At 37.6% G+C, this 19,222-nt stretch overlaps 1 protein-coding gene across 2 annotated transcripts in view; it reads left to right on the forward strand.

Moving 5' to 3' along the window:
* The first annotated feature begins 210 nt into the window (after window positions 1–210).
* Window positions 211–19,222, forward strand: part of entpd8 (ectonucleoside triphosphate diphosphohydrolase 8) — a 43,376-nt gene continuing 24,364 nt past the window's right edge. Inside the window, exons 1-3 of one of the 2 annotated variants that reach the window (XM_064296293.1) lie at window positions 211–417; window positions 11,012–11,141; window positions 17,837–17,986. In XM_064296293.1, the coding sequence (XP_064152363.1) occupies window positions 17,858–17,986 (129 nt within the window). In that variant the 5' untranslated portion in view covers window positions 211–417; window positions 11,012–11,141; window positions 17,837–17,857. The remainder of the gene's footprint in view (window positions 418–11,011; window positions 11,142–17,836; window positions 17,987–19,222) is intronic. The other variant, XM_064296292.1, reaches the window with a different exon arrangement.

Here is a 19,222-nt window from a genome sequence, read left to right on the forward strand (position 1 = left end):
GTTTATCAATCAAAACATATTTTCTTTTAATGATATTATTTGTATGTTATGCTTTGGCAATATATGTGTTCCACACCAATAAAGAATGTTGAATTGAATTGAACTGGAGAAGGAGTTAGAGGGGGAGAGAGTGAGCTAAGAGTAAACTAAGTAAGAGTATAATATAAGTGATTTTCACATCAGCCTGCCAGTGTGGGTGTGGGCATTTGGAGGGACTGCCCAACAGTATCAGGATGTAAAAGGAACACAGAGCGAAAGAAAGTGTGGCTTCAGCAGACACTCTTGATCATCAGTCTGTCAGAATTAAAGGCTGTCAGAATTTATATCAAAAAATAAAATAGTAAAAAGACTGGATATTGTTTGTGAAGGGCGTCTGAACAGAAGTGAAGGTAGAAAGATTTGGACGTTCACAGCAGGGTGAGTGTGATAGTGCCCTTCAGCTTGTTGTGAGGAAGGCAGACAGTTAATGCATAACAAAGATAAGATTGTGGTTACTGTTTAACACGGCAGTATTTCTGTTGAGTAACTGCCTGCTTGTATGTTGTACTAGTAGTTCCATTAGTACTCCAGTCAACAAAATCAAACTCATTTGTGATCATTTGGAACAGGTACAGAGTGCTTTATGCCTTAAGTGGGATGGTAAACTAGTCTCATTAGGGGCAGCTGGTTTGTCCTTTAGCTAGTTTACCTCCCTTGCTTCACTGAAAGCTGAGTAGAGGAGGATGTGTGATTTAAAAGTCACCTTTGACTGAGATCCTTTGACTGAGATCTGCAGCAGTGCTACGACACAGTGCTACGTTTTTTTTTTACTATTTCCAAAATATGATGAAAATGGGTTTATTTCATACAAGAATGGCACTTACCTTTAACTCTGTAGCGGTGATCAGACAGCTTGTTCAGACAAGCCTGGTTATGCATCAGATCAGTTGTCCTGATACCAGATTGGTCTGATATTATGGTCTATGCAAGTGGGCATTTCCTGAAAAGAAGTACAGAAGCAGAAACACTCAATGTTCTCAGAATAAAATTTTTTTTTAAACCAATCACGTCCAAAAATCAGAAATGGTGTCTGAGTGTGACAGAAACCAATTATTTTTTCACATAAATTGGCTATAAATCCTGCGAAAAAAGATTTTATGGAATTAAGCATAGGAGGTTCATGATAAGTTTAGACATAGACAAAAATATTGAAAATTTTGACTTAGCATTTTCATAGGTTACATTTTTTAATACACTTCCAAATTTGCATCTATTATTCAATTTGACTGGTGCTGGGATATTTTTCTAGACGGTTCTAGGCAGTGGCACATTTGTTAAATTTTCTTAAATTAAAATAAGTCACAGGTTCAGTGATATTAAAACTGCTTCATAGTATAAATTCCCATCTTTCTATGCATCACATTGACGAGGGACAAGATTTGATTCACAGACAGTACTAATATTCAAAATCTAATGTATTGAATGTAACTAAATATTGACAAACCTTAAGCTGTGGTATGAATTGTGGTATGAGATGTGAAAATTGGTATTTGTTTTTCTAGGCACAAATCAGTTTTAAAATGATTATTTTTTAAATCTACAAGTTGTTACACATGCTACCAAAGTATAATATCTATTAAAACAGTTACAGTGTCAGCATGTCATACATGATTAATCATGCAAATTCATGAAAATATATTCAGCATGTTTTATAAATATTTGTTTACTCTTAAGGAACTACATCATGAGATGTAGATTTGGACTATGAAGAATGGGAATGATTAATTCTTGTGTTCAACTTTCCTTTTACATAAGGCTTAACTGTAAATCAAACTGTTTGTTCCCTTTCATGAATAACATCATCTTCACTTGTTTTCAAAGTAGTAAGTGATTAAATGCTCCCTTTCCACCAAAAAGACATTAGTGATTCTGAGTAATTGATAATCAATGTAGAATTGTTGTAAATCATATAAAATATGCCCATATAAAGCTGGCATTTTGGGCTGATTTACTAGAAGAGCAAAAGGACGATTCAACTACACACAGTGCAAATAATAATTATGATTATAACTTTTTAAACATCTACACAGATACAGCAACCCAAATAATATACAGTATATTGGAGTGATGAAAATCAACCCTTAATTTACAGCCACATCTACACCGAGAAAGCAAAAGAACCACTCAGGTTCATATGACTAGTATTTATGTGATCTTAAAAACCATTAATTCAAATATTATATACCTATTATATACCAAATATAATATATTCAAATATAATAGACACCCATATATACTTGTTGAACATCTCATTCCAAAACCATGGACATTAATATGACCTCCACTCCACTGTCCAAGCTACATTATGAAAATGGCTGCAGGGGATTCGCTTCTATTCAACCTCAACAGCGTTGGTGAAGTTGGGCACTAATGTTTGGCGTAAGTCCTGGCTTGCAGTTAGCATTCCAATTCACCCCAAAGGTGTTTGATGGGGTAGAGTTCAGGGCTCTGTGCCCTGAACTCTACCCCTAGTCAAGTTCTTCTCCACCAAACTCAGAAAACCATTTATTTATGGACCTTGCTTTGTGCACGGAGCATTCTCATGCTTAAACAGGAATGGACCTTTCTCAAAAGGCCCTTTCCTGTCCCCTCGGGGACATTAAAGCTTTATTCTACTCTACTCTACTCTAGAATGTCATTGTATGGTGTAGCATAAAGATTTCCCTTCACAGAAACTAAGGGACTTAGCCCAAATCATGAAAAACAGTCCCAGACCATTATTCTTCCTCTACCAAACATTACAGTTGGCACTATGCATGCATCTCAGACTGCCAGATAGTGAAGTGTGATTAATCACTCCAGAGAACCCGTTTCCACTGTTCCAGAGTCCAATGGTGGTGTTCACTCCAGCCAATGCTTGTTATTGCACATGGTGATCTTAGGAAACCCATTTCATGTAGTTCTTGAGGGACAGTTCTTGTTCTGACGTTGTTTTCAGAGGTAGTTTGGAACTCTATAATGAGTATTGCAACCGAAGACAGATGATTTTTACACAGTACTCACTTCAGCACTTGGCGGTACTGTTCTGTGAGCTTGTGTGGCCTACCGTTTTGTGGCTGAGCTGTTGTTGTTCCTGTACGTTGACACTTCACATTAACAGCACTTATAGTTGCCTGGGGCAGCACTAGCAGGGCAGAAATTTGACAAACTAACTTGTTGGAATTCTGGCATCCTAAGACTTCCACGTTGGAAGTCACTGAGCTCTTCAGTATGACCCATTCTGCTGCCAATGTTTGTCAGTGGAGATTGCATGGCTGTATGCTTGATTTTATGTGCCTGTTAAAATCAATCATTAGAACAGGTGTCCACATACTTTTGGAAATGTGTATATGTCTGTGTGTGTGTGTGTGTGTTTATGTATATAGAATTTTGAACACTGACTACAGTGTACTACTATCTGAAAACTAGTTTGCATTTAACAGAGGTAGGAGAAGATCAAGATTAAGATGCCTTTGTCTCAACTGCAGTGTGTTCATTAATTTGGTGGTCAGAAATTATATAGTCTTTATTTTTATTACATTTTATTATGTTTGTTGTTTTATTGATTGTCAGTCAAGTGATAATTTGGTGAAAACTATGGTTCTCGAATCAGCTAAATACACCCTTCTTTAATTTTTGGCACTCTGAATGCCAAATATGTGGTACCAAGTGCTAAAACTCCTCACTTATCCAACATGTGAAATATATTTTATTTATTTCTATTTATTTTATTTCTGAATTATACAACAGCAGTTATAAATTAAATTGCTATTCATTGATAGGCAGAACAACATAGTGGATCAACATTAATCTGAATGTACTCACAACCGGATTGAGGATTAAATTACAAGTTTTTCTATGTCTAAACTAAAGATTAGGTTTCAGCTACCTTTAAAAGCAATGAAAGCTACAGTCACGGACATTAAGTTAGTCAAAAAAGAAATGAATGAAAGATACGAAACTACAGTTTGTCTGTCCCAACCTAATCCCAAAATTGCGCAAAAACAAAAGACCAGAAACCAGTAGGACACGTAACACCAAAAGGCATGGGACAAAGACAAGTAGACAAGAACAAAGAGTTTAGAACACGTCTGAGTATGCTCCAAAAGGGGACCTACAGGATCATTCAGCAATATTACAGTTTTCATAACAGAAATGTAATTGAAATGCTGAATTAAACTAATGCTACAAAACAATATTGGTAAAATAACAGAAAAAACAGTATCATTTATTTATTATGAATGATTAGATATTCATTATTCCTTCAAACTGTTTGTGTGTTGCATAAATTCAAACTGACTCACTAGTCAAATTACCATTGCACAACAGCTTATTCATTTTTAGATGGATTGATGAACGTGTTACAAATGTTTGGGATGAAAAACCATTCTCTCAATTACGATTCCATTATGTCCATATTAATTAAAGCTTTTTGCAGTGCAGGTGCTTTTCATAATAGGACATATTTCTCAACACCTTTCTGATTAGCAGGGACCAAACAGCCAAAATGATATATGGAAAATGACTGTTATTAAGTTATTGCCATAAGGTGGAGTACCTCTGTAAGAACTTTGCTCTGTTTGTTGTGATCATTTTGTTTGTTCGTTTATACGTGAGCGCTAGCTTAGCTATGTATCAAGGTAGTCACTGTGCCAGGTTAGTGGTGATAAATACTGCTAAAGTATATTTAAAATTTTTCTCTTTAAAGGTAGCTGTAGACTACCATAACTTCCAAGCACATGTGTTCAGGGCTGTGACAGTACACTTTCACATGGCATTTAACTGGCTTGTGAAGTTGCAAATTCAAAGGAAGCCCAACAAACTACAAGGATGTCAGGCTGATTGAATATGCACAGAACCAGCGGTAGAAAGAATACGATCGACGGGCATTTGATTTTCCAAGAACAGAAAATGTCTGTTAATGTTTAATTTAGCAATTTAAAATGCAGTTGTGAGATTGACTGTGTGATATGTTGTAGTATATGCACAAGATGCTTCAGGTTTCACCTCAGCCAACACAGAATGTTACCTGCAGTCTTGATTACCTGAAAACAAGTTAATTCAGTCTGATATCAAAATTCAACCAGTGAACAATACCAATTAACCCCTTTGCGCAGAAGCCAAATCTGCCCAACACTTGCCCATTTAGGGGGTACCTTATTTGAAGCTTTATAACTCCAGATGTGAGCAACACAGAGACTTGAAAAATGGCATAAATGAAGCAGGACATTTGTATATATAATACTAACTTAGATTAGTTTATATTCATAATTTAGGAAGAAATTAAGTGCCACAAATGCAATTTTACATTCAAAAAATCAAGAGTGAATTTGCTCTTTTTTAGTTTGCAATGAAATACTGAGAGATCCCATGTATAAAACTATACATGTTCTGGATGAAAAACTCCTTGACCACAAGTGTGTAAAATCTAAGGGTGGATATTCAGAACTACTAAAGTTCTATGGAGCAAAAAGTAAGCAGTGTACCCACTGTCTCCAAATCTATCCAAAATGTCTAAATTATGCATTGCTGTAAATCACAACATAATCATGTATTTCACTACAAATCAATTGTTTTGACTCAAGAAACTCACTTTTGGATCATTTTCAAGTGGGAATTACAATCTAGGGATCCAGAAACACATCCAAAATCTCTCCAAAAATGAATAAAATGCTTTTTGTCCATTATAAAGCATATAAGTTTGCCCCTTTTGAAATGTTTCAGATGAAACATTGATATCAGATTTTTTTTTAAATGCAAAAACATTATCACACATGTCAGCAAGGTGAGGATTAATTTAAATATGTGTAATTTTCTGAACCCAGCAGTTTTAACCATTAACACCCTTGTTTGATGTCCGGCACTCTGAATACCAAATACAGGCGCATCACCCAATAAAACACCTCTTTTAACCAACATGTAAAATATATTTTATGTGATTTAATTGAATAATTATTATTTAAAATGAGAATTATCAATCAAATTGCCGAATTCATTGATAGGTCAGTCTTCAGAATCAACCAACAAGTCAAAACAAGCTCTATACCAAGTTATAAGATGAAATAATTGAATTAAATACAAAGCAGTCAATTAGATTAATAAATTGAAAACATACATTCTTTATTGAATGCAGGCACACTACTTCTAAATTACACGACAGAAGACATTAAAGAAAACATTAATACCAGAAAAAAGAGAGAGAGACGGATAAGCCAGACCTTGCCAAAGTATCACCCACTTCCAGTATAAGTGCCACGGGATGAAAGGAAACCAGCTAAAAACACACAACCAAGAAACCACCACAAAAATAAAGAGGAAAACTCTTCTTCTTCCAGGCTCCGAAACCAAATTCAACACAACAACGTTTTCCTGTGGCTATCTTAAATACCTTACCCAGCATGGTTTGGGGATGTTAGCCCTGATTTGGTGATGCCGAGTTAAGGTGTAGGAGAGAAGGGAAGGGGGGTCAGAATAATTTATGACAAGGACGGGCCTACCTAAAGATGGCATTCAAACCTAAAGAGGACATGGGAAAGGGAAATGTTAGGCATGTAGCTATGCAGGGTCTCTGACCCCCGATATGGTGTCCTGTGTCATCTGGTTTGTCTCTTCTGGGGAGGTGAGACCCATAGATTGTCTGCCTAGATTAGGGTATTTAGGGATCAGTGGATTTTAAATTGCCCCAATTACATTTGCTTTGATGCTGGTGACGGGGAGAACAGGCCACAACAAGGTCCATAGCGTATAGCCGCGTTTCCACCAAAAGTACCTTTTAGTCCCAGGAACTACTTTTCAAGGAACTAAAAGGTTCCTTCAGCCCATTGTTGTCTGCGTTTCCACCGCGGTCTAAAGTCCCGCGAAGATTAAGCAAATTAGCCCACTGACGTATGAAAAAGCGACGTTGTTGTCGGTCCATCTGTCCTATGATTTCTTCTGTAGCCCCATACTACCACCGAAGTAGCCTACATTATTTTCTAATAACCGGGACAGCCCGGAGGGGTTTATTCCACTTATATACAGCGGGTTACCAACAATGACTATATATGGTTACTTTTGTATTTATTGATTTTTATCGATTTAATCACCTGGGATTGAAATATTCTTCTGTAGACGTTTGGGCATATTTTACCGTTGTCAAGCAAAACTGTCGTTGGTAGTTGAACTTGGACCATTGTTATGCAACAAATAGGATATAACAGGCCAATAATCAGATTGTAACTGTTTTATATATCCTCTCAAACACATTCATTATGTTTTTATGCAAACATTCACTTTCATGTCTTGACATCCGAGGCGACAGAATGCATTCACATTTCCAATATAACTGGCAACAACAGCAGAAAACATGCACACGTTGTAAACAATTTGCTGTTTGATTACTTTCTCATCGTCAATTCCATATAGGCTAATGACAAAATGACAAGAATAGAACGAAAACTCTTCCGTGAAAATTTAAATTAGCAGTGGTACAGCCACCGTTTGCTTTCCTTCGAAGTTACTGCTAGCCGAGCAGCGAAGTGTGCCCTCCAGATGCGAACCATGCACCATAAAGTCCATAGTCTTCCTGGTCTTTTTGTGGAATTGAAGAATGGCAGAGTAAAATTACGGCAGTCTGAAAAAGCTAAAGGGACGATTACTAGAATTAACCTGTTATTTTACCCTGACAAAAAGTGCGAAAAAAAAAGTCCAGTTTGCTTTTACTGTATCACCAATGTGAATTACGCAGAACTACCACATACCTCACATAACTGTATCAAACGTTTTGAGTCAATTACAACGGGCTAACAAAGAAAATCCGGAAGAAAATATTCAGCAACCGAATTAATCCGTTTGAATGTTTTGGTACGTAATATGCTGTCCCAGCACGAATGCTTAGCATTTTATAAAACGAATACTAAAGCAAGAAAAGAACAGAAGAGCACACGTTATAATTCCAAGACGTTGGCAGACTATAACCAAAACTAGGCTACTGCGCCGCATAACATACAAGTTTGATTTGAAGTTATTATGAAAATAAATCGGTTTGCGGCTGCATATTTTTAAACATGGCGGTTGAAATAAAACACTGCAAGTAGTCGACCAATCAGAAATTTTCCACCCCAAAGGTTCTGGTACTTTTGGAAAGTACTACCCCCCGAGCAGGAACTTTTTTGGGGGTAAAATAAAGCCCCCGGAACTAAATTTAGACCCTAGTTCCTGCGGTCGAAACGCACTGAGTTCCTCAAAAGGTTCCTAGTTCCGGGGTAAAGTTCCTGCTTAATTCACTGTTTCCCTCTCTAAGGCCAAAATCTAAACACTACATATCCTACATACAGTACTTAAATGTGTCATTAACTCATATATTTTCTTGTATGGGGATTAACTGTATTCAACCATCCTCCACATTTGGCAATGATCCAGCACATGCCACATCCTGTACATCCTGAAACACAAATCCTACTGAACTATTGACTGAGCCATCAACAAATGGTTACGTTACAGTGAGAAATATCCACATTATAAAATACCACTAATCTATTTAAAGACACTCAATTTCAGAAATAACATATACAGCCAAAATATTTTGAGCAGTAACACTAATAGGGATGGTTGAGAACCGGTTCCAAGTTGTCCTGTTCATTGGAATTGTATGCCTCCGAGCTTATCGGTTCCGCTTATCGGTTCTGCTTATCGATGCCAGCATGTTTTTACTACAGCTGCGCATTGCAAAACAATGACGTAACGCCTTGGGGGCGGCACGCACGCAGGCAGCACGCTGCCTCTCTCAGGTGTTTGTTTTGGACGGCAGCCATCATGGTGGAGAGGAAGAAATGGTCAAAAGCATGGCTTCATTTTGCAAAAAAAGATGACAACAGCTCCAGTTGTAACATTTGTAAAATTACAATTTTATGTAAGGGTGAAAACATCAGCGATATGCTTAAACATCTTTCAACACAGCATGGCCTTAAATTCCAGGAATGCCGTGTATTCAACAGTCTACGGGCGAGTATCGTTTCCCAGCCCAGTGCGAGCACGTCCGTTACCGAGGGTATTGCGTCATCCACTGGTTATTCACGCCGCTGGATTTTCATATCTGCTGTTATTCTAACATCTCATAATATTCTATTACATTTCAGTATGAAGCAATCTAGGCCAGTCCTTGACCAGTTAGGGGGTGTCATATTTAAGGCTTCAGATGTAAACATCACAAAGACTTGGAAAATGGCTTAAATGAAGCAAAACACTTACATTTAATGTAACATTTACAAAACTAACCAGGCCTTGAAAACAGAAGTTTTTTCTATCCATTCACTGAGCAGAATTGGAATTTTAATGTTTCTGTTCTTTTGTTCTATCCACAACATAATGTTCCTGAACCTGTATAAGCAAAATAAAAAAGGTTAATCTTGTTCCTTTTCTCCCACCTCACAAACATTCAAACCAGCCTAGCAGGCTGTCTCAAAAACTATTTGTGACCGTGTTTCAAATATTGGGATGGCAGGGATGCCATCCCGCCAAGTTAGGGCTTAGTCCTGCCGATTACATCGTCACAAATGCTCCAGGCCCACAAAGAATACATTTTCCCATTCGACCTTTGCTACATCAGCCAATAAAAACATAGGATACACATGCAAAATTGACATATATTATATATATATATTTATTTCCTGCCCTGTACGGCTAGTTCAGAAGTAGCTCAGTGGTAATGAGTTTGCCTAGGGGTCCTTCGGACGAGTGGGAGGCTCAGGTTCCCATCTCGAATAAGGCAAATCATTTATTATTCATTACACTGGCTTATTTGCTTATTGCTTATTTAAGTAATAATTGCCTTTTTTAACTATTGCTTTTGCAACTCTATAATCTTTGTGGGAAACTCATTTATATATCAGAAATCCATTTTTGATCATTTCAACACGCTTTGAACCTGAAACAGTCATCTACCTTCTTTAAAATAAGAATGAGCAAACAATGGCATTAAAGAATGTCCCTTTTTCTGTAAAGGCACATCCTATTGTTTGAATCCTTCTGGGTAAAATACACCCAGTTTAGTTTAACTTTTGGCACTTTGACCAATTTTAGCTAACAATCGACAGAGTGAGTGTATAACATTAGTACAGATAGCACTGAAATTAAGCATGGAAATCTGCGTTGCAGTTCAGTCTGCTAGGTAACGTTGCCGATTGTATGGGAACCGGCGCAAGATAATGATTGTCAATTTCACCATTCATGACCATTAGTAAGTGTTGATAACTTCATTTCCTTATGCAATGTTGATTTTCAAATCATATAACAATGTTCAATACATTTGTTTTGGAAAACTCACGAAGGGAGGAAGCCATAGGCTACTGACTTCTTCACAGCAAGTTTGTTGATTTTCTTCAAGTGAGAAATTAGTCTTGTTTAAACTGTTAACTCCTTTTTAAGTAGGCTACTGTAACTTGCAGGTTCCAGATCTTATTCTTTACATAGGTTACACAAGCACTGTCAAATGACCACACGTCCCGTTCATTGGAGGGCCACAAAAATTTCCTCATCATGAACTCCAGGGAGGGCTTGACTCTTGGGTGACCAGTAAGTTTGCAGGAGTGCACCCACTGGAGGACCTTGGATCTTACAGAGAGATGGACAAACAGACAGTTATGTGGACCCCCTCCTGGGTTGGGCTCTGGGCGTTGAGGCTCCATCACTTAAAATAGGATACCCCACAAGGCAGGGTCCACAATAATAGAGCAAGGGGATTATGGTTCATTCTCCCGCTCTCAGTCAGAGACATCAAATTGACTGGAGAAGGTGTCTGGCTTGGTGTTTTTTGAACCTGGCTAATATGAGATGGAGAAACTATTAAAAAACAATGCCTGTCTAGCCTGATATGAGTTCAGTCATTTAGCCTCATGGATGTAAAGGAGGTTCTTTCGTTTGATAAACTGTGAACAGATGCTCTGCTCCCACCAGCCAGTGCCTCCATTGTTCTAAAGCCAGCTTGATGGCCTGTTCTTTGTTCCCAATGTCATAGTTGCTCTCTGCCATTGTCTGCCTGGGGAAAAAGTAGGCACAGGTGTGAAGCTTTCAATCACCAGAGGTGCATTGAGACAGCTCCGGGTCCATCCAGAGGTGTCTACCTCAATGAGAAAGGAGAGAGGCAGGTATGGCTGGATTAGAACAGGAGCAGAAGTAAACTTGCCGCGGCCTCAGGAGACCGGAAGAAATGGGGAATGAAACCTTTCGTCAGAGCAGATAATGGAGCTGTCGGAGAACTAAGCCCTCTTATATGCCTTCGGTAAAATTTGATTAGCCCAGAAAGCCTTGTATTAAGTTTACCATAGAGGCCAGTCTAAAACCGCATGAACCTTCAGAAAGTCCATCAGAACACTGCCGTGGGATTTCTCACATTTCTCTGGTTTTACATAAAGCTGATTGTTTAGGAGTTCCTATAACACCAGACAGATATGCTGTATGTGTTCAGAGGGGGTCTTGGAACAGATTAATATATCTAGGTAGATGAATACAAAGCGATTAAAGGTCCCATGTCATACTATTTTTCAGCAATTTTATATTAATCTACAAGGTCCACAAAATATTCCAGTACATTAAAAAATATTTAAATCCAGCAAGTTTTTTATTCTTTGAGCTGAAAAGGCCGTTTTGGGTAGGCGTTGTTGCATTTTTCACATGCTCTGCGTTGATTGGTTAAGTGACCTGGAACGACTCGATCCCCCTTCCCATCTCTTGCCCACACTTCCCCCAGAAAAGCGAACATTGCTTTCGAAATCTATTGGTACAACTTTATATGCTTCAGAACAGTTCAGCATAAAGCACCGCATCAAACTAAATTAGTTAGCCATTCCTTGTCTACCATCCTTACTCTGTCTAGTTTCACCGGGCCTCAAAGTGCTTATTTCAAAAATACAACCGTGTAAAGCAGGACATGGTGTGAAGTTGGTTCCTGCGATAAGGTGCTATGATTTAATGTGCCACTAAGTACCTGTCAGAGCAGTGCTGCACACAGTACCAATGACAGCCAGCTTATTGATGAGAAATATAATCATTTTAAGCGCTTTACTTGTTGTGGAGGTCAGAATCGTGTAGCAGTAGGCTGCCACTGCTTCGTGAGTGTAGCAGAAACACTGCAATACTAGGAAAGTAGATTGACATTACATTCATTACATTAAAGATCCCATGACACTATTAGCAAAGAGTAGGGGGTTCCACGGTGTCCTGGCTAAATTCCCAGATCTGGCTCTTGCAAAAACTTGCCACCTAATCATCCCCTGATTTAATTGGCTAAAAAAATGTTCTCTCTCTCCAGTGGAGCTGCTCAGTGGCCAACAATAGAGGATTGTGGTTGTACTGGGCAGCTCCCAGGTGTGAATGTGTATGAGTGTGAAGTAGGGCGTTCCTGCAAAAGAGCATCCATGCTCAGTGAACCTACCCTGGGTAAATAAGGGTTAAATAAAAAAATAACATGTATGCTACTGCTCGATTAAACTGTAACTACAAAACACACATGATTACATACACTCAATATACATGCTTTCAGCTGATAAGATTATGACATTAGTTGCTAAACCAGGAGAAGGCAGAAAATAGATGCTAATTAACATAACATAACATAATAACGAGAAAAGGTCATTCAGCTCAACAATGCTCTCCAAATTCCCGACTAAATTGTAACTAGTGCTCTGATTGCCTACAGTCTAGGTGGTATCTGACAGAGTAATTTTCCATTTATTTTGTTAATACTCCAAGTGTGGTCTAACAAATGTAGGGGATAATTAGGTAGCCCGATGTAGAGAGCCACTTTCATGGAAATTTGATTTAGTCAACAGGAAGATCACCCCTACTATTTTTTTAAAATTCCCAGGGATCATTAATGACAACAATTCATCAGTATGTGACATAGCACAGCCATGTTTGGCTTCAGAAGCTCGTCATACGTGTCCAGGGTGGTACAGTACATGACTCTTGTAAACACTTTGATATTGAATGGACATACATAAATAGGTCTTCATCAACAAACCAACTTGCTCAGTAACATAAAATTGCAAATATTTCCCTCAATGTTGTGATCCCAAAATACCTCCAGACCACACACATTTTAGTGTGAGACAACTAAGCTGGATTTCAAACTTCGTGCCAAAACAAGTAATTTGATTTGATTTTCTCCTCTTCTAGCAGGTGAGCTAAAATGTTATTCTTTAGAACCAGGGGTGGACAGTAACAAAGTACATTTACTTGAGTACAGTACTTAAGTACATTTTCAAGTATCTGTACTTTACTTGAGTATTTATTTTTTTGGAAACTTTACTCCACTATATTTGAAAGATAAATATTGTACTTTTGACTCCACTACATTTCTATGAAGGTTGTCGTTACTCGTTACTTTGAAGCATAGCTTTGAAGTCAACAGTTGAATTTTTTTTTTTTTTCTAAAATACGATTGGCCACATGCACGCTGTGTTCCTCACAGGAGAAAAACCAATCACAGTAGCCTACTCCTAATACGCTGTCGGTCAAGTTCAAAGTGCTTGCTTGTTGCACCAGTGGTTGAACAGTTCAATTTGAACTTGGTGGCGGCAGAAAATAAGGATGATTCTTCGCCACCAGAGCACCCATGGCCATATCTCAAGTCCATGTTTGAGATTTGTGAAATTCAAAAAGATTCATACTGTTTTAAATGTTTGCTCTGCTTACCGTGCACGAACTACATCTCTGCATTCAAAAACTCGCCATCCAGCCTGAAAAAGCATGTTGAGGTATGTAAACGTTAGCTAACGGTAGCCCGTTTGCTAATTATGAAGTTGTCTGAGCTTGTAGTGGTTGTAGTTTTTATGCTAGGATTGGTCAAATTTTATGGAATTTGAGCGAAGGGTCATCCAACTGTTTCACATTTCAGGCAATGCTATCTATCATCAGGGGTTAATTTTGGGGTGGACGCGGGTGGACGGCGTCCACCCACCTTTGATAAATAAATAAATAATTTTGACCGGCAGTTTTACAAATAACTATGACAATCCAGTCCATTTAGGCTCCAGTCCACGTGTTCCCTCTAGCCAGTTACTCGCTCAACCAATCAAAAGTCCGAAGAAAAAAAAACTCAGGAGGAACAGTCGTTTATTTATATAGACAGCACAGAAAGAAAAATATTGTTGATTGTCTTGATTGATTGGAAGCGGACGCGGTAGGTAATTTCATTAACATATAATTTCATCTATGCAACATTTTAAAGAGAGATGAATAAACAGCCCCCACGAACGCCGGATATTATTTACGGCAACTTTGATTGCTTAAAGTAATAATCTCGAAGATTTTCATTAAAATAAATGTCTGTTAAAGTAATAATCTCGAAGATTTTCATTAAAATAAATGTCTGTTAAGTCACTATCTATCGCCGAATTAGGTAACACAATGGTGATTGAGCCTATTATTATATTAGTTAATATTATTATTATTATTATTATTATTTATGATTAAAGAACTGGGTGTCTGTGGCGACATTCCCGGGAAAAAATCATAAGCGGCACATAGTTAGTGACGCGTTTTCCATCACCCATGAGCGGTTGGTCCGCCAGAGAGGATAGGCGGAGCTAACGCAACAGGCTCGCTCTTCAACTCACTTGTGTGTGAGCGGTGTACTGTTTTTTCCGGTGTCTGCTAGCCTTACAATAACAGAGAAAATGGGGGTGGGTGGGGTTATGGAACCCTAAAAGGTTTTTGGGAAACATGAAGTCATATTATTTGTTGATGTAGATTTCGTATTACATTTGATTACAATGTAACATTACTAAATTACATAGCCTAGCTATTTGCACAGCTAACGCTAGCTACCGGACCATGTCAAGGAAGGCAACATTAGTTTAGACAACGTTGCGCACAGTATCCATCTCTCATATCAGGTAACGTTGCATTAGCTAGCTAGCTAATGTAATTAACACAATTTAATGTCAGCTAACAATTAGAAAAAACGCTAGCTAATGCTACTGACTGGTACCGACCTCGCAAAACGTCTCTCGAATGCAATGCTACCTTGTGGCAACGTTGCAATGTAGCTAACTAAAGATCAGTTCAGATCGATGATTCGCCACGAGACTGGATGCAACTTGCTAAATTCCAAGACGTCTGATTGTAAACGTTCTAACTGCACTTGGCGATTTGACAAGGTGGTCTTTTGAGTACCCCAGGCAACGGCTTCAGATGCTCTGCAACTAACCAGTTTACACCGCTGCAATTTTCTCTGCAACATTCTAAGACCGTTTCGTCTCGTTGCGAATCATTGATCTGAATTGGCCTTAACGTTACCGTTATTTACATTGCCATCAAGTTCATCAGTATATTATAATGATTGGAATAAAGCCGTCTTTACACAGAGCATTAACCAGGGATATAGGTGGAGCAGAGCTAGGTCTGATTTCAGTGTAAAGATGTCAAACCGGAGAAAACTAAAAAGAATACAGCAGTATGGATTAGCGTTATTATTTTATTACGCTTCCTCATATGGTCCTTCAGCCTTGCCCTTTTTTGATGAAATCTCCTTTGTTTTTGTTTTATTCTTCGTGTTCTGATTGCTAATTTAACACCCAGCTTCGCTTTATTCTCGAAGTTTGCTAGCAAAAACAGAAACACCAGCGGTAACATTTTGCAAGGCAGTTGTTCCAAAAATATATCACAACAATCATTCACGAGAAAGACTGTTTAGTGTGCACGAGATACATAATTGTACGAGCCACAGCGAATCCCGCAAATTCTTCTGTGCAGTGTAAAGATGTTCGCACCGGGCAAAAGGTGGATAAAGAACGTCTGTGGAAATTGATCATCACTAATTGTACCTCAGGTCTGCTACAGCATTTTAACCCAGCTCGGTAGTGTAAAGGCAGCTTAAGTTAGCCTAATGTTAGACAATGAATGAGTGTGTACATAACGTTACTTTTATAACAACCATTTTTTATTCAGTAAATAGTAAGTGTTATAGTTGGCATGGCCCAGGTGCCAACTGACTGACGTCACACAGGCAACACTGGTTGGATCCGGTTGGATCTCTGGGAAGTGAGGTCCAAAACCACACCTGCAATTACTGCTTTTTACCGTCAAAGAGAACGAAACAGAAATCTTTGAGATTGTAACTTTAAGCACAATCAGCAGATTGCAGGTCAGCAGCTAAGCTAGGATTGAATATTTCCCACAAAGAGAAAATTAGAAAATTGGTGGGGGGCAAAACTTTACTTTAACTAATCATTGATCTCAACCGGTTTTCATTAGTAATTGTCCTTTACAATCAAGCGTGCCAACGATCGGATTAATCAAATGACAAGTAGCCTAACACACAGCATCTTCATACCGTGTTAGGGGGATTAAATCATAAATTCAATTTATCCATTAAAAATTCGTTTTAATCACCAAGTAGTCTACACTTAACAAATAAGATACACCAGTCTGTTATCTACTATGTTAGCTCTCAGAATAACCAGCAAAACAAAACCTGCACTTCAATTGTGTTTACAATCTAGCCTATGCATTGCAGATATTTGCCATGAATTCGAGTGCGGAGAAAGAAGTGTATCCGCAAATAATGTTGATTAAAAATGTGCACAATTTTGTACTGCAAATGAACATAAATGTAGACTATACGGCCTAGGCTACGCGCTAAAACTGCCTATTTGAGAAGAGCTGGCTATATATGATAGTATTGAGTAGCCTATTTTGTGGATTAATTGTATTGATACTCAAGGAAAGTCATAGGAAGATTCCGCCACTGCTTAGCGATTAAAACGGATTTTTCTAAATCACATTTATCATTTAATCTTCCTAACACAATGCGAAGAAGCTGTGTCCCTTTCCATTTGATTAGTCAGATGTTTGCATGCTTGTTAATCACTGAAAATTAATGAAAACAGTTTCAGATCAATGATTAGTTTAAAGGAAAGTTTTGCGCCTCACCAGTTTAAGAAAGATGGATAAAGGAGGAAAAAGTGAGGACAAGAGGGGGATGACCGATTATTTTCGTGGGTAAAAAAAATTCTCAGCATTAATGACACTCAATAAACTTGAAATATATTATGTAAAAGCTTGCATCAATAGTATACATTCTTTTTAAAACATTGTTTTCCTTAAGCACAATTATGTGCACAACACATTAAAGATACTATTTTGAGCTGAGACATTCATTGGTTTGTACCTTTTTTCACCCACCTCCCACCGTATCTCAGGGTCCACCCACCTCCCAAATCCCAATTTAACCCCTGTCTATCATGTGTTGCTATCTAATAACAGTAAAAATGCATCTGTAAATGAGCTTCTGTAAATGCATCGTAGAAACAATACAACAGTGCGTTGGCAGTACTTTTGAATACTTAAGTATTTTTAAAAGCAAGTACTCCAGTACTTTAACTCTGTACTTTAAATTTGACTGAACAACTTTCACTTGTAGTGGAGTAATATTTGACCAGGGGTATCTATACTTTGACTCAAGTAATGAAGTTGTGTACTTTGTCCACCACTGTTTAGAACAGATGCTACAACAATGCTGCAGTTCTTTCCCTGAAATAAAATGTTTATGCTGTGTATGTTTGTGTCTTCAGTCCTTTAATGATCTGCTGAACAGAACAGTTATTATATGTTTTTTTCTTGGTGAAGAGAGATAAGTGAAAATTTTTACACACACAGATAAAATTCAGTTTATGTTTTATGGATATTTGAATATACTGTTGCTGTCACTGGAAGATTAATAAGATGATATTGAAAGGAAATGTCAGTAGTAGTAAATATAGGCAATAGGTAAACGACTCCAGAAGCATTCCTAGAAAGATATGTTTAAGCTGATGGATATATTTGTGTATTCTCACAGGTCTGTGTGCTGCTGAGTGTGATGGGGAAATTGACACTAAAACAACGGCTGGTGGGAACACTGGTGGCTGCAGTTGGATGCACAAGTCTCATTGCTCTTATCCTTATGCTGGTCCAGAATGACACTGTGGAGCTGCCACCCAGCTTTCAGGTCACTATATACACACTGTTTTTTATCCACCTTATACTTTATATTAGACCAGAACAAACAGAGAAATTGATCATAGAAATATTGGAACACTGCACTGTAAAAAAATATGAAGCTACATAAACTTAGATAATAACAATGATAGATAATATCTTGAAAAACAATATACTGACTTACTAATACGTTTCATTTTTTTACCTGACATTTCATGTTTTGCCAATTATACTTTAAAAAGGGAGTGTAACAACAAATTTTTAAGTTAGACAAAGTTTCATGTCATTGAGTTCTGCATCCTACTTACTCCTTCAAGTTTAGGCAACTATTTTTCAAGTTGCATTTTTTACAGTGTATAGTCTGGAGTCTAGATCAGCATCCAAAACTTTCAAATGTTTTCTGATTGTATTTCAGCATTTAGATTGACTTTCATTTTCAAATTGGGTTCAAAATCAAAAACCTTTCATTTTGCAAACCAGGATACTTTCAACTAAAATGATATTCGTCTCATTTTTCAAAAGACAAGATTGGATGATTCTGATTCAGATTAAAAACAATGAGGTAATGATTACAAAATCTGGATCGGCAATGCTTTAAAAATACCTTCCGAGCTGGATATGTATACATAAGCACATTTAACTACCCTTTACACTCCCATTCAGAATTAGAAAAAAATAATAAATTCATTAAATCATAGGCTACTGCAGCAATTACTGCAGCATTCAAGCAGATAAAACAAGCCATTTTAAACAGAATTAGAGACAGTAAAATTAATTTGAGTTCAATAATGTGTACATTTTATGTATAGAAATAGATATGAAATTTCTAATCAGTTTTCATTTTAAAATTTTGTTTTTGTTGCTGTTAAAGGGCATGATCATGGAGAGGAAATTAAAAAATGTAAAAAATAAAAAAAGATCTTCCTGGCTACATGGCTACAAGGGCAGTAAATGCCAACTTTTTAAGCCACGCGCACTTCAAAAAGCCAGCTATAGAAATCATATGGCAGTTTAGTGAAATTGTGAATATAACTGTAAAAATGAGAAATACAGTGTTCATCTTCTGATGCAGATTGAAGACCCACCTCTTCTTGGATTGTTGAATACATTTTGGAATTCATGTTGTATCTCCATATTCCTATTTCTTAGCACTCTTTCTCAATTATAAACATAATTGTTACAGCATGGGGACGGTGACATTGCTTAACAATTCAGTAAATGTGCCAGTTTAGCCGACCTGGCTAAT

This window comes from Anguilla rostrata, chromosome 10, assembly GCF_018555375.3.
Source record: "Anguilla rostrata isolate EN2019 chromosome 10, ASM1855537v3, whole genome shotgun sequence".
NCBI classification, from domain to species: Eukaryota; Metazoa; Chordata; class Actinopteri; order Anguilliformes; family Anguillidae; genus Anguilla; species Anguilla rostrata.